Source organism: Plecotus auritus (assembly GCF_963455305.1).
Source record: "Plecotus auritus genome assembly, chromosome: 3".
NCBI lineage: Eukaryota > Metazoa > Chordata > Mammalia > Chiroptera > Vespertilionidae > Plecotus > Plecotus auritus.
The window spans coordinates 161321447-161345120 of NC_137772.1; the positions used below are offsets into that span (position 1 = coordinate 161321447).

The 23674-nt window shown below is 41.6% G+C and overlaps 1 protein-coding gene across 14 annotated transcripts in view; it reads left to right on the forward strand.

Annotated features, from left to right (window-relative positions):
- Positions 1-23674, forward strand: part of GRIP1 (glutamate receptor interacting protein 1) — a 708576-nt gene that overhangs the window by 615072 nt on the left and 69830 nt on the right. For all 14 annotated transcript variants that reach the window (XM_080659312.1, XM_080659305.1, XM_080659309.1 and 11 more), the window contains 3 exons: positions 8427-8613; positions 9212-9357; positions 19904-19984. In XM_080659312.1, the coding sequence (XP_080515438.1) occupies positions 8427-8613; positions 9212-9357; positions 19904-19984 (414 nt within the window). The remainder of the gene's footprint in view (positions 1-8426; positions 8614-9211; positions 9358-19903; positions 19985-23674) is intronic.

Consider the following 23674-nt stretch of genomic DNA (forward strand, 5'->3'; position numbering starts at 1 on the left):
GAAGGTCATAATTTCTCATCATCCTCACATTACGTTTTAGAGGAAGAGAACACCTATCTTCCCAGCCAGATCTAATTGTAGTCTAGAGCGTGCATGGGTTTTAGCCTATGTGTCCCTTTTGGCCATGGATGTGATTCCTATAAAGAAGCTCAAAGAAGATAGGGTCTCTTCCTATGCTTACCATGAAAATAGATTAAAGAACACCCTTAAGTTACCTAAGTAAAGCCAAACCCAGATACTTCAAAGGTGGTAGTGAAGAGAGAATGTTCTTGTGAGAAGGGGTGGTTGACTCTTCAGCGTATTTGCCAGAGATTCATCTATGCAGGCGGATCTGCTGCCAGTCCCACCAGCGCCACCATCAGTGTAGGAGACTAATCACCACCCACCCCAGGAAACAGTCTCTTCAGGTTATATAATTAGCTATTTTGAATAGATTAAGTGTCAGCCTCTATTCTGCCTGAGTCTGAATGGTCATGTGCGAAACTCTGTTAACATTCCTCTCAAATTTATGCATTTTTCACAGTGGTTACACTTTGGCATAACACATGGATCTTGAGTCTTCCATACAATGCCTTCAGGGCTTGTGGTCGGTATTTGTTTATGAATATTTTTACATATAATAGCTTCATGTACAGCACTCCTCACTGACAGAAACAGGCTAACAGCCCTCAGCAGGGAAGAGCAATTAAAACGAATTCATTAATGTTTGTACTTCTGCTTCAATGGCTAAACATTTGCTTGTGTTAGGTAAGACCATGTTGACTAAGCACATTAGGGACTACAAACGAATGATAATGGGTTTGATATTTGCACATCTTGAATTTTGTAGTAGGAAACAAAGCTGAGGCCACACTGTCACTGACATCCATAGCCAACTCATAAATTCTCTCTTGAATCAGCACACTATTCTCCAACATAGTAGAAATATAAACACAAAGCTGGTTGAAGAAATTTCTAGCGATTTGTGTTTGCTGTAGACATTTGCCACTAGAGCACCACTGACCATATATAGACCAGAATATTTGTCTCAGGAGATCATATATTTTATATTTTAATCCAACAATAAGATTCAAAAACTATGAACTTTTATTCCAACTTCAAAGAGACCTAAAAATTAGTTTTCCAAAATCACACACCAAAATCCTCGAAGATTAGGTTCCATTCTTTTGTTGTTGTTAAGCTTGGAATGGTCACATTAGAGAGAAAGGTTTCCCCAAATAACTGATAATAAAAGTTTTATTGCCACTCTCACTCTACCGTGGTTTATTTCCACCACTTTATTTATGTGTTTATTCTGTGCCACCACTTGCTGCCCCCTTTCTCATTCTTATGTTTCTATAGCAACCATGCCATTTGTATGGATGGTGAGTCCTGGCAAAGTCCCAAATACAATCAAAAGCCTCTTTGCTGTGTTGGTGAGCATTTGAGGCCAGAACCTGGAAACTAGAAAGAATTCTCACATATGTTTCCAGGACAAAGGAAGGACATGGTCAGAAGAGTGTAAAATCTTCTCACATAAATATGAAAACGTTCTGTACTGTTGCCTAGAGGGGAAAATACAGAAAACCCATAGCCACATGTACAAGCATTGAAACAGGAAAGTGCTCGTAGTTTCCCAGGGACAGCAGTGAGCAGCCCCCGCCTGGGCTATGAGGAGTGTCACAAAGCCCAGAGGGTGTCACAGAGGGATCCTCTCACCTCTTCTGCAGTGTTACTGACCTTTTCCCTACAACCCGGCTGCCCTTTTTCTACTGCAGAGGCCAGGGCTCCTTCCAGAACCCCATCACCCCCCCACCCCGTGATAGTGGCACGACTGAGCCAGTTCCCCTGCTGTCTGCCTCCTGCTCCTGCACCCAGAGCCCGTGGGGAGACTGCCTGTGCCCAGTCAGCCTGAGATGCAACAGAGAGTACACGTCAGAGCACATGCCCAGAATGGTCTTTGCCTCTTTTGTCATTGGCACTTACTGCTAGGGAGGGCAGCATTGCAGATTGCTGAGAGGAAGAGAATGAAAAAGACTAACAACTTTTATCCCTTCTACCGACCCCTGAAAAGAGAATGGAAGGCCAAGGCAGCTAACGGTAAGCGTTTGTAAGTGACGGAGCACAGAGCGCTGGCAGTTGACAGCGTAAGATCTGCCCCCACCAGCCCTGCTTGGAGGAGGGAGCTGCTGGCCACCCCGCTGTGCTCCCGAACTGGACCACGTGATACACGTGTTGTGTCCACAGTGGGTCGACCCTAAATGTGCAACACTTCAGTGAGATGTCTTAAATTACAGGGTCAAAGAATGACAAACACCGTGTTACTAATAAATCTGTGAGGTCCTTTGCTCTCTGTACTTTTTAAATGCTCTCCATATCTAACAGTAAACCTCGCAGCCTTCTAAATGAAGGAAACGTTGTGCTGATTTTTAAACTTCTGGAGTTAGAAAACTGCCTTTGGTTCCCCTCCCTTACTTATACTCGGAAAGGCAAGAGTTGACCAAAACACAGGGTCATTCCCTGCAAACCTGAAGGGCTGTGAACAGAACCCTCCAGGTGTGAAAGGGACAGGACAGTGCAGGTGTGAATCCTGGCCACACCCTTGGCACACACCAGTCAGTGGTATTCACACACAGCATGGTGGCAGTGCAGTCATGTCCGTCTTCACCTGCGGGTAGAAATGGCCACCTCTCAGGCCAGGGCCAGTGCCTTGCAGGGGCATTTGCTACTGGAGAGAGAATTCATTCTATAACTTTCTGAACTCAGGATTAAATCCCCTTCATTTGCCTCTGCTGCCTGACCACAACAATGAAGCGGGTAATGAAGCTCATCGTTTTCTCTTCAAGGAATATTGGTTGTTTTTCCTTCTGGCTCATCACCTTTGAGTCTGCAGTTTATATTTATCATGTCTGGTAATCATTTTCAAGACGTTAATGCCTGTGAGTAATCAGTACCTGCAATTTCAAATGAAATTTGACCGTTTCAAAGACTAGATCCCAATGTGTCAGAGGACTTTCATAGTGAATTGTAAAATCCTAGCTCTAATGTAATCCTGTATTTATTAGATAAATTACAACTTCATATAATTATAAAACCCATGTTTAATACATTTTTAATCCTAAATTAAAGTTCCTAATGATTTCTATCACCTCAACTTGCCTCTAGATAGAGCTTATAAATTTAATGCTACCCACAGTGAATTAGTACTTAGTTCTGTGTTCAAACCCTCTACAGAATGACATTTTCATCTTCTCTAACTGATCCAAAAAACATAGCAAGCCTCTCCTTAGAGAGGGTCTTTGCTACATCTCACCTAATCTCTCCAATTGTTATTAAGTCAACCATTTCTTTTTGATTCTTAATGAATGGAGATGGTAATCAGCTGACTTAAAGATTCTTTTTTTAATGTTCACCTTCTTACTTTTATCACAATATATAGGCTCATAGTTAAAAGTGAACTTGTAATACAAGGCTTATAAATGGGACACAGTGTCCCTTTCTGTCCTGCTCCCCAGAAGCAACCGTTTTCTCTGTAGATGTACACTGGTATTTCCTTCCTCCTCTCTTTCTGAAATCACAAGCCATAACTTCTGGTTTAGTCTGGTGTCAGAGTCTCATTGCTATGGCTGTAAGCTTCTGTCAGAAAGCACCGGCCTGGAGTAGCCACGCGCATCACTGTGGGGAGCAGCTGTCGCGTCGTCTTAGCAGCTCATTCCAAGTGATTTGACTTTTTGGATCAGCTGGTTAATGGGTCCAAGTGGCACATGGAAATTGATATCTAATATCTAAAGATGCCCATCGAGTATTTTGACTCTTCCTACGCAGAGGGGATGAAAGTGGCAGCAACTTTTTCTTTCCTTTGGAGTAGATCTCCTGACATGCCCCAGAGCACAACCCTCAGAAACTTGCACACCTTCTGTCATGCCTGTGTCCTCAGGGCGACTCTGACTTAGAAGTCAAAAAATAGTTTCTAACTCTAATTAAGTAGTCTAAAAATCTTCACCAAATTGAGATTTCAGATGAAATAGATATAGATAGATATAGATATAGATATAGATATAGATATAGATATAGATATAGATATAGATATAGATATAGATATAGATATAGATATAGATATAGATAGATATAAAAATTCACAGAAAATATTTTTGTTGACGTTCCAAAAAAAAAAAAAAAAGCTTCACCTAGAACTGGAAGTAATCTGCCAAATAAGTGATGTTCTAATATTCTGTTCCTGCTCACTAGCTGGAAAGAAATGCAACTTTCCAGATGCTTACAGACAGGAAATGGCATCTTCTATTGGTTTTGTGCCAGCATTTAGAAAATGTGTGATCTGGAGAGCAATAAAGTACAGCTCACATCCACAAAAGCATCCTAAAAATATGTGATAGCCTAATGAGCAAAATAAACTGACAAGTAAAATAGAAACAAAACAGACAAACAAAATAGATACAGACTCATAGATACAGAAGCGGAATCTAAGTTAAGACTGACAGCTGTCAGAGGGTAGGGGCATTTGGGGGGCTGGGTGAAAAAGGTGAAGGGATTAAGCAAAAACAAACAAACAAAACCAAAAAAACCTCAAGGCAGCAGACAACAGTATTACTGTGATTACTGGAGGGAGAGGAGGGGCTGGAGGAGGTGGAAGAGGATAGAGGGGGATAAATGGTGGTGGAAGGAGAATTGACTTGGACTGCCAAACACACAATACAACATACAGATGATGTATTATAGAATTGCACACCTGAAACATAAAATTTTATTAATCCATGTCAATAAATTTAATTTAAAAACGAAAATAATTGATAGTCCATGTGTCAGACTTTGGCACTGTAGGCGACCACCTTAGAGTGGGAGGCTCCCTTAACTCCCCACTGCAGGCTGCAGTAATCTCTGACTTAATTTTGCTGAGACAGAACAACGATGGTGCTTCTTTAGAACAAGTACAGTTCCCTTAGTCCTTCCAGACATTGACCCGCCACCATCCTCTGCCATGTCAGCTGCAGTGCTAGAACGATCCACATCATGGAAAAATTTGTGTCCCAAAGAACAACTTTCTAGTTCCTTAACTTAGCAGAATCTACATGAAATGTTGGTTTCAAAACAAAAATGCAGATATCACAAAACGTGACTCATTCCTCATTTACGTAGCATTCACTGAATGGTACAGGCACTGGGGTTCCAAAGATGCAAAGAACTGAGGGTCAAGTGATGAGGCTCTACTCCAGGGGAGTGGATAAATCGGGGCCTCATTATGAAGAGAATTTAATCTGGCAACAATATATTGAAAGCACTGGCATGAAAGAACCCAGAAATATGTGTATTAGATTACTTGACGTAAAAGTAATGGAAGCCTGAATTAAGGCATTGACCGCAAGAATGGAAAGGAGGATTTAAACAAAATTGATTGAGTTTGAGACAATGGGGAGTTGTGGATCGAAAGCTACTTTGAGATTTCAAGCTCGAAGGACTATAATGGCGGTCCCATAGAAAAAGAGAAGGTGATTAACTCAATTTTGAAAATGTTGAGCTTGAGGAGTCAATGAGACATTGTAGTTGGCATCTATCAAGTCAGGAAATTCATCACTAGAGAGGTAAACTTGAGAAGATACGTATTTTACTGGATCATATTTTACTGGAAGTAAATGAGGAAAAGAATGAGATAAAAAAAAAATAAGGCTTAGGACTGAACCATGGGCATTAGCTTGCTTGACATGCAAATAAAGCAAAAGAACGGTGGGTGCTAAAAAAGTAAGAAACTAAGAACCAAGCTTCAGCAAAACCCAGAGAGCAATTTGAGAAAGAAAGTGATGGTTCCCAAAGCCAGTGGCTACTTAGTGGCTAGAGCAGATGAAGCCATAGGCTTTAGCAATCAGGAAGCCATCCGTGAGAGTAGTTTCAGTAAAGGGTAAAGGAAGAAGCCAGATTTTAAGCCATTTAGAAGCAGTACAAATCAGAGAGAGGTCAGAAAGCTAGGGGAGTGAGTAAGTAAATTGGAAAAGTGGCAAGAAAGATTTTATGGCACAAAATCACAGGAGTGGAAAGGGGTAGTATCAAAAATACTTAATAGTTAGCCTGGAGATGGAAAAAGGATACATCCTCCTGAAGCAGGAAAAAATGGGGAAAAGAGAGAACAGATGGTGATACAGAACAGCGATTTTCAGTCGGTGTGCCATGGCACACTGGTGTGCTTGCAAGAGTTTTTAAAACATGCAATACTTGACTAGTTAGTCAGGGGCTCTGATCTCTTTTCCTTTAGATTGTTAAATTAAAAAATGACAACAGCCAACACAACAATAGCTGTCTGGTGTGAATGAATCAAAATTATACCTATATTTTTTTGCCAGGCTGGCAAAAAATGTAATATATTTTTTGGTGTGCCGTAGAATTTTAGTAATTAATGCCATGAGATGAAAAGGGTTGAAAATCGATACAGAGAAATTAAGATTGAAACAATCTTGTTTAAGGAACTCTTGTCAAATGGTGGCATATTTTCAGTCTTGTAAGAAATGAAGTAAAGAGTCAAGTTTGATCTTGCTAAAGGTAGAAATGTTTGAGACAGATCCTGTAAGAAATCTAATAAGGTGCCAAAATATTACGCAGCAAAAGATTCTAGGCCCCCACAGAGAATAATGTGAATTTGTTATGACTTTCTCAACACCCCTAAACAACTTAGTAACAGTGGTGGAGTGAACTGGGCCTTACCAAAGAGGACAGAGTGTTAGTGTATAGACAATCACGTGAGGTTTCAGAATCTCTTAACAGCAAATGCATCATTGAAGTGGTCACCAAAGGTCCAGGTGGAGTGTGGAGGGAAAGGATGCTAGTAAAAGGCAATGGATAAAGATTATGGTCTTCAAACTGCATTCACAGATTCCCCTATGAGGGAGGACGAAGCCTTGGGGTCTCATTCCAACATCAACTGCAGTAGCTCTGTTTTCATCTGGATTATAGAGGCATCCCTTATCATATGCCTTCATTTGAAGAGATGAGGGGTGGGATCTGTTGCTAAAAATATTGTTTGAAAACCACTCTACTAGGAGACAAGTGAGAGGCAATGGGAGCAGAAGTCATAAAAAGTGGAAAATTAGATCATAGAGACTGGGACAGATGGCTAATAAGAACATGTGATCACCAAGGAGGATTTAGATACTGAGATCTTGGAGCTCTACCCATTTCAAAAGAAGTTGGGGTCCACCTAGGGCTCTGTGGCAGATAGCTGACAGGGTGGAACGTTAGCACTGGGAGAGCTGAAGAACCATAAACCCAGCACATTAGATTATTCCCATCGTGCCAAAGGGCTTAGGACAAGGAAAAGCTGTAGGTCAGAGGAGATAGACAAAGAGCCAAGTTCTGAAGTCAGTGAGGAAGAGGGGCGGGATTTTGTAAACAGAAAACTGTGGGTTTGAAGATGAGACAAAGCAGAAATGAGTCTAAATAGGAGTGGTTAGAGGTTACAAAAAACAAATAAATAAAAATAAAAAACGAACAAACAAGCAAAAGATCACTACAGGGAACGCAAGAAGTATAAGAAATCTTTCTCTCTCCTTGCCCAGCTCAGGCAAGCTTCTGGCTGGAGAAGGTTTTGAGGTATGTGTTCTCATCAGGTTTCCATTAAAGGGCCAGAAGCCCCTGCTGGGAGGAAGTGACAGTGCAGCAGAGGGTGACCTTAAAGACAGAGCTCTTGCTCTCAGGGAGCAAAGGAGGCACAGGTCACACCTGAGAGGAAGGCATCCAGGAGTGCAACAGCCGTTGGTGATGTGGTTGGGGATGGGAACAAGTCAGAGATGTGTGCCTGGGGGCTGAGAAGACTGTCAGAGGAACAAATGAAATAAGAGATGACAGAGTAGGTTGGAGACCCATTGGGAATATATAAGGACTGAAGAGACCAAATTTGAGAGTAGGAGGAATGTAGCGTTTAAACGACTCCATCATGCCAACCCAATGCTAGAGTGAGGTCGATGACCAGCACTTCTTTCCACTCTGGAAACCAGACTCAAACCATTTCTTCAAAGCTGAAGGTCAGACTGTCTGTAAACCTTAAAGCTAAAGTAGAAAAACCATTAGATGAGTTAGCCCAACCCCCCTTCTTCTAGATTGGAAAGAGGTTAATGGTTTCTCAGTAGTAGAACCAGGACCAGAATCCAGGTACCCTGACCCTGCGGAGTCCTCTTCCTGCAACTCCCACGATTGCCCCTAACAGGCAGGTATGTAAGGGGAGGAGGCAACCCCTTACATTGCGTATGGTGACTGAGAACTGACTAGTACTGGGAGATTCACACATCTTGTTCAGCTCTGGCTAAACTTGTTACCAGAACGCCAAAATATAACCTCCCACCATAGCCAGTGAGCTGCTCTTCAGAGCCACAATCTGTTTCAGAAATGCTGGTTTTCCTGGTGTTTGTTTCAACCTGACATCATTCTTGTTCGTGTTGCTCCTCTAGTGTCTTTAGCCTCCAGCACAGTGGGCTTGGCTGGCCAGGTCGTTCACACAGAAACCACAGAGGTCGTGCTGACGGCAGACCCTGTCACAGGATTTGGGATCCAACTGCAGGGCAGTGTATTTGCCACGGAGACGCTCTCTTCTCCACCTCTGATTTCCTACATTGAGGCTGACAGCCCTGCAGAGAGGTGAGACGCTTTCTTTCACGGCATCTTTTTCTGCTGTGCACTTGTGCGCTGGCTCTTTTTGGACAACTAATAAATTATGGAACAGTGCTCAATGCAGGAAATGTAAGATGTAATGAACTCTCTGTTCTGACAATAAAATTTTATGTTCTTGATCAGTTTTGAGAAGAATTATGAGCATGGATGCCTTTATCTAGCAGGGTTTCGTCCATCAGGGACTCAGGGTATATTAATTAAAAAGGGAATAAAAATCTATTAAAAAAATCTCTAAGTTCAAACTTTAATAATTTATCTGCCATGGGGGCATGTACATTCATCATTACTATATATTGGTTCAGATCAGATTAGAAAAATACCATGGTGCTGAATTAGTAATTACTTTGCTGGAATACTTCAAGATTCCCTTGCTCACATTTGTAGCCATGAGATGCAAAAGTGCAAGACATTGCAGTTGATCTAACTAATAGGATTCCCACAGCATTGAAAAAACAAGACCACATGGTTATGCCGTTTTGCAAGGATCAAACAAAGCAGATTTGGCAACTTCGACTGATGATAATTTACCCTCTATACAACCTCTAACATGTGGTTCTACATTCAGATGTGGGGTCCTACAGATTGGAGACAGAGTGATGGCCATTAATGGAATTCCAACTGAAGACAGCACCTTCGAGGAAGCCAATCAGCTCCTCCGAGACTCCTCCATCACGAGCAAGGTCACCCTGGAAGTTGAGTTCGATGTGGCAGGTACGACCATATCATCGCCAGTTGGCTGCCGAGTCAGGAGTGGACTGCCTGTGAATTGCATGGGTTACGTGGCAGATGGGGAACTATTTTTTATACACTGACATGCTTTTGTTTAGGAGATTTGGGGTGTCATTTTGAATTGAACATTGTTGTATTATTCATTAAACTGTCACCACAAGAACAGTAGAAAATAAATGTGACAAAATAAATAAGTAATAGCCACTATAAAGGTGATAAAAAGAAGCATGTAGCCTTTATTCTTCCTGACTTTCTCCTATACGCTAGAGAATCCGTATTCTTCAGTCACACAGACAAGAAAAGCCTCTCTTTGACCCTTCCCACTGCAAAGAACATAAGAAGGTTTGGAGGGGAACAATGAAAATTCGTTAAATAGATGTATACAAGCCCAGTGGGTAACAGTTTGGTCTCTAATGTTAAAGAGAAATTGTACCAGACACTTGTTAAAAATGAAAAGAAAGACTTTATTCAAGACTAATGTGTGAGAGAGCAAAGTCAGCCAGAATTTATAGCCAGCAGGCAAGGAGAGGGTGAGGGAGTCATTGGATTGAAAATTACTAAGAGGAATTTGATTTGATATCAATGGTGGAAGGATGAGAGATTTGATTATATATTCAAGGATGGAGGGATACTCTATAAGTTGAGTTAGCAGGAGACTTGCTAAACTGACTCAGAAGGCTAAGGGCTAGGCCAAAGACAAGTCCTAGTCAAGAAGAGGGCCCACAGGAGCCTAAATTTGATTAGGAAGGGAGTCCTTGTCAGTAGCTAACATGTGTGTAGGTCTTAGAGGTTGGTGCCAGTTCCCATTTAAGAAAGTTATCTTCACCCAGTGAAACAGTACCTCACAGAGCCAATAACCTTAGCCAATCCATGCAGATATGCCTTTGGACATAGAGATTGCATTATCCCTACATTGCAGAGTATTTACTGTGGGCCAATTTCTTTTCTATACCATGGAGGTGCAATAGTAGACAGGAAAGAAAAAATCCCTGTCTTAATGAAGCTTATATGCTATCTTACAGAAAGTTAATGTTTAAGTTAACAAATATAAAGTGAGACAATAATAAGTGCCCTAAGGGACATAAAGCAGGATGGGGGTTAGAGAATGACTGTGGGGAGCTATTTTCATAGGATGACTTTCTAAGGAGGTGGCATTTAAGCAGAAATTTGAAGTTTGAGAAGAAGCCGGCCAGGGGAGTCTGGGAGGAGCGCATTCCAGACAGAGGGAGCAGCTGGTGTACAAGATGTGAACCAAAATAATAGGCTTGGTGGATCTGAGAAACAGCAAAAAGAGCTCTTGCTACAGCATATAGGGGAGTTGGGCTGAGAATCAGGTTTGGCTTTAAAGATGGAGTGGGAGAGGTTGGAAAAGGCTCATTTATGAGGGGCCTTGGTAAAGACTGTAGTAGATTATATTCCAGATGCAGTGAAGCCAAGGAGCATTTTATGGAAGGGAGTGAGGTAACCTGATGAATGTTTTGGAGATATCCTTCTGAGATGAGAAGGGACAATAGCAGCAGCAGAAATGGCAGTTATCAAGCACCAGTTACTGAGTGCTAGGCACTGTCCTATATTCAGATCACTGAAAGAGAAAATAGAAAGGATCAACATCGTCAAGGAGCTCATAGCCAGTTAGACAAGAGCAAGAACTGCTGAAAGATAAGAATAGACTTATTGAATGTGTGTTGCATTTCAGTTGCAAGAGGAAGTGCCCAGGCGACTATAGGCAATACTTCCTGGAGTCAGGGTCAGGCCTGGGCTCCAGAGCAGGACTCAGGAGGGATCATGCCAGTGACTGTTAAAGTCTTTGCACTGAAGAGACCACTAGGAAAAGAGTGCCAGGAAGAGGGGACCCTGCTTAAGGAGTGCTAAGGTTTAAAGGAAAAAGATGCTAGCAAAGGAGATAACAAAGATCCACTCTTCTTTCTGGAGGAGAACCAAAAAAGGTTTTGAAAGCCAAAGCAAGAGTTTCAAGGCAAAAGTCATGGTCAATAGAGTAAAATTGCTGTGGAGAATTCAAGTGATAGGAGGCAGGAAATGTCAATGGGGTTTGGCAATTAGGAAGAAAGACATTGCAGAGTGGTTTCAGAAAACTGGGGGCCCGGAGTCAGACTGCAGTGAGCTGAGGAGGGTGGGAGGAGAGAGTGGAATGCAGACAAGCTGTGCTTGCTATCTGCCGAGGAATTGGTGTTTGGAAGAGGGCTTGGCAGGAAAAATGCAGTGAGTGGATAAAAGCAACTGGAGGTCCCTATGGGCTTCTCTTTTTAAAACTTCATAGCATTTAGTTATATACTTAGTGCTCTATTTTATATGACCGTATCTTATATCAGTGGTTCTCAACCAAGATCTGGTTTGCTGCAGGGGACATTTTGCAATGTAAAAAAAATTAGTTGTATTCCTGGCCAGTATGGCTCAATGGTTGAGTGTCCACCTTTGCACCAGGAGGTCACAGTTCAATTCCCAGTCAGGGCACGTGCCCAGGTTTCACGCTTGATCCCCAGTAGAGGGCATGCAAGAGGCAACCAATCAATGATTCTCTCTCATTATTGTCTCTATCTCTCTTTCCCTCTCCCTTCCTCTCTGAAATCAATAAAAATACATTTTTAATTAGCTGTAGATGAAAGAAAGTGGGACAACAGAGGGGGATTCAGAGTTCAGAGGGGTGTTAATTTGTTTTGTTAAGATTGGAGAGATTTGAGCATGTTTCAGGCCTGAAATGAATGGAGAAAAGAGATAATTGGTTAAATTGGGTCCCCAAATGAATAAGAGGGGAAGTTATCTAGAACATACAGAAATAATTAGTCTAAGACAGAAAATAGAAGAGCTCCTCCTATGAGTTTGAAGAGAAGAATGAGAGAATCTATAATAATAAAAGCATAGTATGCTAATTAGACCGGATGTCCTTCCAGGACAACACCCGGGCTGCAGCCACAGGATCGAGGCAGCCACTGCAGCTGTGAAGGCCTACTCTTGCACAAATTTTGTGCATCGAGCCTCTAGTATAAATATATTTTTAGTTGTGATTAGGGAGTCCTTGTAGGGACTGTCAAGCAAGGGTGAAAAGGTCAGCATCTTGAGGAGTTGGAGAGTGATGAAGATTTAGAATAGCTAATGGAGAAATCAGTGATAGAACCAACCAGACTCATGTAAAGGGATGGGCCAAGCAGTGTCTAGAAGCTAACCTGCACGGTCAAGTCGTTCATTGTTGTTGTCATTGTTTCATTACTTTGGCAAGGTTTTTGTTTGTTTGTTTGTTTGTTTGGTCAGAAGTACTGTGTGTGCATTAGTTCACTTAGCCCTATAACAACAATGGAAAAGATTACTATTATTACATCCCCAGGAAATGGAGGCCCAGCAGTTCATGCTATGGCTGGGATTTTAACCCAGTCAGTATGGGTCTATAGGCCACACTCTGACCATTATACATATTTCCTGTGCTTGCAAAAGTCTAGGATGGAAAGGAATGGAAATTAATAAAGGATTGGCCTGACTGGAAAGAAAGGGAGTACTTCAGTAACTGGGAGTCTGCAGGAAGAAAAATGGGTACAGTGAGGGATATTGAATAGATGATTAAATTGAGCCAGAGATTAAGATTGAGATTTCCAGAAGTTTCCAATAGATTCCAGTAATTGCTAATGACTAACTAGAGTGTTGTATTGAGGATCCTGCTGCTCAGCAGGAGGGTGCTGGCATCAATTAGTGATGTCTGCCATGAGCAAGGAGAAGGGAGTGACAGGCTCGGAGCATATATTTTTCTGGTCCTCTTCTACATCATTTCTATCCAATCAATACGGGTTATTTCTGGAGTAATCGAGGGCAGAGGGAGATGTCCTTAGGTCCCTTTCTACTGTCCCTTATTTAAGGAAGCTTGGAACAATGTTTAATAGGCATAGTTTCTAATTTTTAGGAGCTTAAACCTAAGATATTAAAGCATTTAATCAACAAGTACATAAAATATACATATACATTAAGTATAGGTTAAACAGTGGACAAATATTGAGGATACACATAAAATAAAAATGTGTTTATAGCAAAAGTTAATACTTAGATACTGCTTATGAAGAAGGTCAAGTTTGCTGGCCATTCCACTGCGGGCACCCGGGGGGAAATGCTGCTCCACAGCCCACGGTGCACAGGAGAGCTGCCTGCTCTGAACAAACAATGCCAGAAGGGCGGGGTGCATGTCAGAAAGCCAGCTGTTTCATGCTGGGAACTCTTAACGTCTCTTTGAAGAGGCAATATAATATGACCTGGAAGAGACAGGTGCAATTCAACAGACCTGGGTTCTATTCTTCACTTTGCTGTATGACCTTGAGTTTCCCTACCTCAACCCCAGTTCCCCCATTTCTAGGTAAGTAAGTGAAGGTACTGGACTGTGAGTCCTTCCACCAGTCTGTTCTGTGATGATAGTAATGACATTCGGAGGCTGCTGGACAGATAGCCTTCTTTGAAAACCAAGCCCTCGCTGTCATCTGACTGATTCTCTTAGGGTCCTTACTGGATTCTCACTTGGCCACAGCTAACTAAAAGGGGAGGAGACAAAACCCACACTGGGCCAGTGAGATTATTTCTCTTAAGAATCAGAAATGAGACCTGGCTGTTGCTAGCTGGATACTTTAGCAAAGATGAAACAGCCATGTACCATTAAAAGTCAGAAATAAAATAAAATAAAAGTCAGAGAAAACTTGTACAGAGACAAGTAGAGCAGGTGAGCAGAAACAAGCAGCATCCAGAGGCCAGGAAGCCCAGAGAAACTGGCTATAAAATCAGCTCTTCATGCAAATTGAAATTCCTGATGTGGGTCCTTCAGGAGAGACACTGAACATTATTCATCTACTGGCTGAGAGCCTCCTATTATTCCAAGGACTATTTTGGGGTACATTCATGAACAAAAAGCATAAGGTCCCTGATGTGATACATTTTTCTACTGGAGAAGACAAGACAATAAACAAATAAATGTACTACACAAGATTGGACGAAGCTTCAGAAAGGCTAAGAACCATAAATCTGGGCACACAGAGTGATAGACGGTTAGGGAAGGCTTCTCTGAGCCGAGTGATGTTTGAGCAAATGCCTGAATGAAGTGAGCAAGCCATTCAAACATGTTGGGGCAGAGCTACCCAAGCAGAGGAAACCCCAACTGCAGAGATTCTTTGATGGGGTTATGCTCCACATGGCGAGAGCAGCTAGCTCCTACCCCCCGCCTCACTCCAAGTCCTGCCCTCCACTTGAGAAATTTCATTGTGTGGATGGTCCTCCCATCACGCTGCATTCCCAGTTCCCAGTCCTCTGGTTGAATATTTGCTTCCACTCCCCTCCACTTCAGCCACTCACTCCTCTTGCTGATGCGCACACAGTGCTTAGGAAAGTGACATGAGTAAGCAATTTCATAAATATTATCATGATCATTTTGGTGCTATTATCGAAATTATTCACCTCTGTGACTAAAGTTCTCCTTCTGTTGAAACTTGTCCGGAAATCTCGGCCTCTGGCTCAATCTAATCATCTACCACCTCTGCTCTTATTCCTTAGCGGCTGAGGTTTCCTGACAACACACACACACACACACACACACACACACACACACACACACAGGTGCACGTGAAAGGACTCACAATCCAGTACCTTCACTTACTTACCTAGAAATGGGGGAACTGGGGTTGAGGTAGGGAAACTCAAGGTCATACAGCAAAGTGAAGAATAGAACCCAGGTCTGTTTTTGTTTTTTTACGGGTGTTTCACGACCCTTAATGATGCAGGTTACAGCTTCTGGACTCTGCTTGGCCCACTGCCCAGCTTGAAAAATCCTTTTACATAAGTGTGGGTGGTTTTCTCACTGATTTCCCTATTAGCTATTCTAAACTTCACCATTCTTTTCAACTCCCAACTGCCATTAGAGAACCTGGAATATTGGTAGGAAATGTCTGGACACAGCTCTTTCAAGATTGCCCTGTTTTTCTGGATTCGCTCCTAATCGTCTGGATGTGAGCCATCCATTTCCAAAACTCTTCCTCAGAAATAAATTGTACCCAGATATTAAATCCCAAGCTGCTGGGTCTTAGAGATGAGCCATCTCTATTTTATAACCATTGTAAGTGACATGGAGTGGTTAAGAAGCTTGACTGTGAATGCACTGTTATTTAAATCTATCTCTAAGTGAGTGCTACTGTACAAACAACATTGTAGTAACATTAATGGAATTTTTTACATTATTTTACTATATATGATTTTATAAAACTATACTCATAACATATGCACAATTTACATTTTGCTTTTTTTCAATACTGTTTTTTCAAATACCAATCTACAGTATCGTGACTACTTGCAGTTTCTACTTTAACTCTGAAAAGACATCCCAGAGAAAATCCTATCAAATGCTGTTTGCCCGCACGACTGGTACCCCCGGTGTTTTCCTCGCAATTGATGGGAGTTGAACATTTACATTCATCCCCCTTAGAATCCTTAATTTTTTTCAAATCTCACAAGGATGCCCAGATTGATGGATTATGATGTGGTGGTTATCTTCCTGTGCCAACAGTGAATGCTTCAGGCAGAAGAAGCAGACCAGTTGGAAAGAAGGAAGTCTTTGTTTACCCAAATGTGTTTTTTACTATAGTATTAACACGATAAAGCAAAACCAGGGAAGCACAAAATAATCACATGGGAGTCTAAGAAAATAAAGTCTTTTTACTTATTCTAAACGGATTGTGTCTCCAAATATTGGATCTCTTTTCTCTTTACTAGTATTTCTTTAAGAAAACCCAAATTAAATGTGCCTTTGCTTTAACCACCAAGTAATTGTAGAGGGGGAAAAATGACCAAATATAAAATAAATCATGTTGGCATTTAAAGATTAAAATGAAGACACAGCTTAATCGAAGAGATTTATTTGTTGCTATTTGTTCATCACTATGAATATTTCAAATCTTATGTAGTCAAAGTGATCCATTACTGTTTCCCAGGAAGTGATAATACCCCCTCCCAGTGTCATTAACAATGTTAATCTTGGTCAAGGTTCCCGTCATGAAAAATGTATAAAAGCAGTGTTGCTATGGTAACTATTCTAGATCAGTGTTTCCCAGTCCTTACGCTTCACTTGTGTAGGCATAGTATCATGGGCAAGATGTTCTATACTTACATGGATATATATATATACATATACAAATATACAATAGGCTCCCCTCCCCTTTCACAGAGAACTCTTTTCTTAAAGTAAATAACACTAAAACATACATAAAATGAGCTCCATAAATAGAAAGCTGTTTGTTCCTCTATAGCTTCTTGTACATTTACTTAGGGCACTTGCATGCTTTATCTGAATAATCAAACAATTACTTTCTGCTACACCACGAACACTCGTGTGGGCCCTTTCCGTTTAGCCCCACCCCATTTCCTCTACTTGATTAATGTGTTCATCAGAGATCTTTCCATTGGAAGCAACAGAGGTGCACTCAAGCTGGTTGAGGGGCATTTACTGGAAGCACACAGGTGTTTCACGACCCTTACGGAGGCAGCCCCAGGAAGAGCTAGAACCAGACATCAAAGACCATCAAGCTGAGTGCAGGTTCTCTCTAGGGCCTTGTGCTGTCTTTTCCACTGCACTTCTTTCTTTCTCCTTTCTCCTGGCACACTGGCTGCTGGGGGAAATGGCCACTTCCCAATGCCCTCTCTGCCCCCAGTCTGCATGCTCATTGCAAATTCTTAAACTGTGGTCTTAGGGGTGAGGAAGGAGGTGTCCATTAGCCTTCCATTACTGGAACAAGGGATGGAGAGGACTCAGGAAAGAGATGGAGGGAAGGCATGAAACTGAAAAATATTTTGGTATTAAATATTTCTGACACTTGCAGAACCTGAAGTAAGAAAGTAAAGCTCACCTATGTATTTCTAACTTGCCGCATTTCTCTTTGCCCCATTATATCAAAATTAGCCAGCCTTTTAAAAATCTTATGGGGGGTATAAACAATGTATCTAGCTCAAGTCCTTTTGGGAAATGAGGAGGATAATGAATAAATAAGTAAATGAATAAATAAGAGTCCTTCCTGGCACATTAGAGTGTCAGGGGAGGATAACAGCGAAGCCAAAGGGGCATCTCAGTCTGTGAGCCTCACTGGACCACACCTCACAGGATTAAGAAGAGGGGGAGGAAGGCCCTGGCTGGGTGGTTCAGGTGGTTGAAGCGTCATCTCATGCATACCAAAATGTTGCACGTTCGATTCCCGGTTGGAGTGAGTATAGGAGACAACTGATTCTCTCTCTAGGAGACAACTGATTCTCTCTCTCTCTCTCTCTCTCCACACACACACACACACACACACACACACACACACACACACACACACACACACTAGAGGCCCGATGCATGAAATTCGTGCAAGCATAGGCCCTCGCGGCCCAGCTGCCCTGACCACTGGTCGTTCTGGAAAGTCATTCTGCTGTCCGGTCCAATTAGCATATTAGCTCTTTATTAAATAGTGATATAACTAAACATATCCTCAGGTGAGAAAGTTGGAGAAGGTAACAGATTCCCTCACTCCCCTGAGAGTAAAAACTGGAACCCTTTTTTGCAGGTGGAGTCCTAGGGGTCTTAAGAGACTTTTATAGGTGACGTTATAGGTGGGGAGCCCAGCAAATCCAAAGTTTTATTTGTTTAGCAGTTTAATAGTCAATGGAGAATCTTCTGAGTTGGAAGATCAGATTCAGGTCTTGTAAAAAGTTTACTGCCTAAATTCCTCGCGGGAAAGAACAGAAGGCCAGAAAGAGCAAGTTAAAGCAGGACAAGGAAGGCAGTATTTTAACTGTTTCCATGAGACCATCCCAACATCCACCCTGCTTTGCAGGGACTCAAAATGTTAAATATGTGATTGACAAATTGGGCCACAGGCGTGGGGACCCAATAGTTCTCACATCACAGCCACTGTGATTAATTCTTTGTGGGTAGGTTGAGGCAGGGGTGGAGGAGGGGGCTGGCCTTGAGCACAAGCAAGCAGTAAAAGCTGTTCGCTCAATCATCCCACAGTCCTCCCTTTATTCTAATGTTTCCCTCCCTTCTTGCCACCCCTTCCCAAAACCTTCAAGAAATAATTATAGTCATTAGCAATTTAGGGTGAGTAGATGTTATCTCTTCAAAGGATATTTCCATTTTAAACTTATGAAGGTCTCCCAGACTGTTAAAGGAATTTTAAGAATATATTTAAGAATATGTAGCAATTCTTTCCTTTCTAAAATATTAGTCAGACCCTGTATAATCAACTTAGTTCCATCCAAAGCTGAGATTCAACCAGCGCGCACTGGTTCTCTCTGTTAGTACAGTTTCAGCTTCCTTCTATATCAGGTGGCCAGTGTCTGAGCCCACCTTCACCCTGTTCCAGTGTCACTCTCCTCTCCTCGCTGGGACCTTCCTTCTGGAGCGCCACAGGATCCAGAAACTAAAGGGTCATCCTTGGTGCACCTGGGCCTCCCTGGCCCCTGTGTTCCCAGCTGTGCTCAGCATCCAGTCTGACTGGTTATGGACAGCCATCCTGGTTGTGAAAAGTTTTAAATATCACTCCTGCTTCTACCTCTTTAGATGTACTTTTCACTGTCTATTGACCCTCCCTTTCTGAAATATACTCTCTCTCTCTCTCTCTCTCTCTCTCTCTATATATATATATATATATATATATATATATATATATATATATATACACTCTCTCTCTCTCTCTCTCTCTCTCTCTCTATATATATATATATATATATATATATATACTCTCTCTCTCTCTCTCTCTCTCTCTCTATATATATATATATATATATATATATATATATATATATATAGAGAGAGAGAGAGAGAGAGAGAGAGAGAGGGAGTCAACTAATAAATGCATAAATAAACGGAACAAAAATTGATGGTTCTCTCTTTCCTCCCTTCCTTTCTGCCGCTCTCCCTCTTTCTTTCTCTGCATTACTAATTAAGGCACTTCCCTCCCCCTCCTCCCAAATCAACAACCATCACATCAAATTGAAATCTTTCCTAAAATCTTTTCCCCCTAGTACCTTCAAACAAGGGTTGAAAAAATGAATTGCTGAATAGTAAACTCTGGGAAAATATGGTTAGGGGGGGAAAGAATATATAACCAGGCCTGAGGTTCTTAAACTTTATTATGCCTAACAGTCACGTGAAGAACATATTTAAAATAGAGATTTCTAGGCTTCATCTTCAGACATTCTGCTTCTATAGATCTGGGATGGTTCGGGCATCTGTATTTTTAACTTGCATCCCAGGTAAATCTGATGCCCATGCTCCCTGCATGACACTGAAGAAACAGTGACCTTGACTGCTGCTGTGAATTATGCACGGAGGCTGTGGACAGGACATGTATTCTTCACCAGGAGCTTAGGGTTCCAGGGTTTTACAGGCACTCGCTTTTCTTCAGTAATACAGCTTTAACTACAGGGGATTCTGATACAAGTTTCCTGGTGCATTTTCATGGATTGATGCTCCCTTCTTGCCGACCTTCTATAAACACTCTTTTTTGTTTTGAAATTTCAGAGTCTGTCATCCCGAGTAGTGGAACATTTCATGTAAAGCTCCCTAAAAAGCACAACGTGGAACTTGGAATAACCATCAGTTGTAAGTAGAAGTGATTTATTTTAAAATGTGGTCATTAAAAATTACATTAGAAAATTGTATTGCCAAATGGTTTACAGGTGTAGCAAACATTTTAAGTGTCATTGACAAGTTTCTACGTAACGATACAAAAATGTGGAGCCAATCCCACCTCCAAGACTTACAAGCTGTGTGAATGAAACAAGTTACTTTAATACTCTCTAATCTTATGTTTCTTCATCTGTAAGATGGAAATGATATCTACAAAATATAGGGTTATATTAAATAAAGTAACCTAGTGTGGTCCCTGGCAAGTAATCAGTGCTCAATAAATGTGTCTCTTACCACCCTCCATTAATAACTAGATAAGCATATAAATGCATATAGGTTCTCTACATTTCAATATATTATGGATTTAGTTTTCACAGTCATCTATTTAACTAACAAAAATTACATTTATTTACTTTTAAAACCATTTTCCCATCTGGTCACTGTGCATCTAAAACCTATTTTGCAAGACTAAAACAATGTTTACTTTAGTAACTTCCTGAACTCCTCCATAATACAAGGTGTCTGAGTAACGAAATCACAAAGAAAAAATAAAACAGCCCAGACAGCATGGCTCAGTGGTTGAGCACTGACCTATGAACCAAGAAGTTAGGGTTTGATTCCCGGTAAGGGCACATGCCTGGGTTGCGGGCTCCATCCCCAATGTGGGGTGTTCAGGAGGTAGAGGATCAATGATTCACTTTCATCATTGATGTTTCTATCTCTCTCTCCCTCTCCCTTCCTCTCTGAAAAACAAAATATATAAATGTATTTCATTCCCTCCTCTTATCAGACTCTAGATTTATAACTGCTTTGGTAAATAACTTTGAAAATTTCAGCCCCAATGGAGTTTTATAGAAAGGAAATTGAGGTTTTACTGCTGTTAATATCCATAAACTATATTTATACATAAATGTCCCCTCCCCACAGGAAATGAAGCAAATGATTAATACATAAAGACCAAAGGAGACAGAGGCAATGTCTGTGACCAAGGGTGGTCCCTTCAAGAAAGAGTGATGAGGCTCCATGAAAGTGCCTCATTACACTCTGCTGCATAGCATTTATGTCAGTGGTTCAGGCAAAAATAAAGAGATATCAATTGGGCAGTATGAAATGGGGACTGTCCAATTCAACACTGACCATATAAATTTAACACTGAAAATGAAATGGTATTTATAACTAATAAATTGCACATACCAGTACAATACAATACGCATAAGAGAGAGTCTGTACCCCCCCCCACCCCCTCCACCACCACCACCACCAAACCTCAGAGTGAGTTACTGGAAGCAAAGTAGGGTTGAAGTGTCTGATGTGCCTCTATACAGTAAATAGAAAGGTGAAATGGGATTTTGGAAACTCCAGACCTATTCTAGGTCCTTAAAGTCATACATACCTTTAATTGGGTCACTTAACCTCTCAGTTTGCTCATTATGAAGCAAAGATGGTATACCATTAATTCTGACAACAGATGTGATTAATGAAATTAAAAGAGAGCTCATCAGAACTTACTATTCTAAAAATATGGTCCTTGCCGGGTGGCTCAATTGGTTAGAGTGTCATCCCAGCACACCAGGGTTGCAGGTTCTATCCCTGGTCAGGGCACATGCAAGAATCAACCAATGAATGCATAAATAAGTGGAACAACAAATCTATTTCTCTCTCTCTCTCTCTCTCTCTCTCTCTCTCTCTCTAATCAATCAATAAAATAAAATAAAATAAAATAAAATAAAATAAAAATATTTGGAGCTCAAGATAGCTTCTGTAACTCCATGCTCTCATTCTCATTGATTCTATTTATTCCATTCTGTTTATTTATTTCATCAGAATTGGCTGTGGAAGTGGTACCTCTTGGAGTTGTACAGTGCATAGCTTGCTGGCTGTGCACAGAGGCCCTGCCTTCCACTCCATTCTTTCTTCCTTTTGTCTTCATTGAATGAACGGATTGTGAGTGGCCACCATGCCCAGGCCCAGTGCTGAGTTTTAAAGAATACACTTCCTGCCTTAGAGATGCTACTGCTAGTGCATATACTGAAGACATCTCCTCAGAAGTTTCTATTGCTACACATTTTGCCACACAGTTAATTTACTTTCGAATTTTTATTAGGGAAAAGGTCTTTTTTTGTGTTTCTTTACAACAGATTTATTCTTAAAATTGATATACATAAAATGTAATTTAACTATAAAGGAGAGTATTCACTTAAAAACAAATCCTGTGATATATTCCCTTTTTTAAGTCAATATTTATATGTTCCATTTGTTTAAGTCCTAATCATCATGTACGTACAACTATAAAATATTTTATTCACACAAAGGACCATTTAAAATCACGACTTATGATGATACTACATATGCATTAAGTATTACTTCTAAAATTGATTTTAATACCAATAATGGAAACTACCCCAAGCTACCCCCCACAAGAATGGCCTGACTTTTAGCTGGCCCTAAGCTAACATTATTCATGGAAGCTACAGTGTGATGCTCCCTGGATGGAGAAATGAGACATAAGCTTGTCAAACGTGCTTGTCAGCCCTTCTAGAGTTACAGCTCCATTTATATAACTAATCATCACCATACTGAGTTTGTGTCTCCTTGTGGAAAATGCTCATATTTTGCCTGTTGAGAAAGCAGAATTTGCTAAAAGAAAAGAAAAGCCAGAATCCATTTTCATTATTATGAAATAGTGAACTCCTGAAGCCTAGCACAGCTCCTGGCAAATACCCAGTGCTCATTGAATGCTTATCTGTTGAGTGAATGAATAAGGAGTATATGATAAACAGTCTTCTGCCAACCACTGTGCTCTCTGGGAAATGAGCCTCTGAAGAAGATGATGAATATAGATGTTTGTGCAGAGGCTATGGTGTGGACTGAAGAAGCACTGGCTTGGAAAATGATTAAGAGCAAGAACTCAGAGCCCAACTACCCACTCCTTGACTATCTACTCTCTCTGTACCCAGTTTCCTTGTCTATATGAGTCTGGCTAATGGTTTATCAATTTTGTTTATCCTTTCAAAGAACCAGCTCTTGGCTTCATTGATTTTTTATATTGTTTTTTTTTTTTTTTTTTTAGTCTCTATGTTATTTATTTCTGCTCTAATCTTTATCATTTCCTTCCTTCCACTTACTCTGGGCTTTTCTTGTTGTTCTCTTTCTAGTTCTTTAAGTTTTAGGGTTATATAGATTACTAGAGGCCCAGTGCACGAAATTCATGCACGGGGTGGGGCGATTGTCCCTCAGCTCAGCCTGCAGTGGAGAGCAGTTGGGGGGGGGGCCTTATCACCCCCTAACCAATCCCCTGCCAGCCTGATCGATGCCTAACTGCTCCCCAGCTGGCCCAATTGCTCCTGACTGCCCTCCCCTGCTGGCCTGGTCACCCCTAACTGCCCTCCCCTGCCAGTTTGGTCGCCCCTGCCCTCCCCTGCAGGCCTGGTTGCCCCCAACTGCCCTCCCCTGCTGGCCCGGTCACCCTTAACTGCCCTCCCCTGCAGGCCTGGTCCCCCCTAACTGCCCTTCCCTGCAGGCCTGGGTCCCCCCCAACTGTCCTCCACTGCAAGCCTGGTCCCCACCCCCCCCAACTGCCCTCCCCTGCTGGCCTGGTCTGCCCCAACTGCCCTCCTCTGCCAGCTTTATCACCCCCAACTGCCCTCCTCTGCTGGCCTGGTC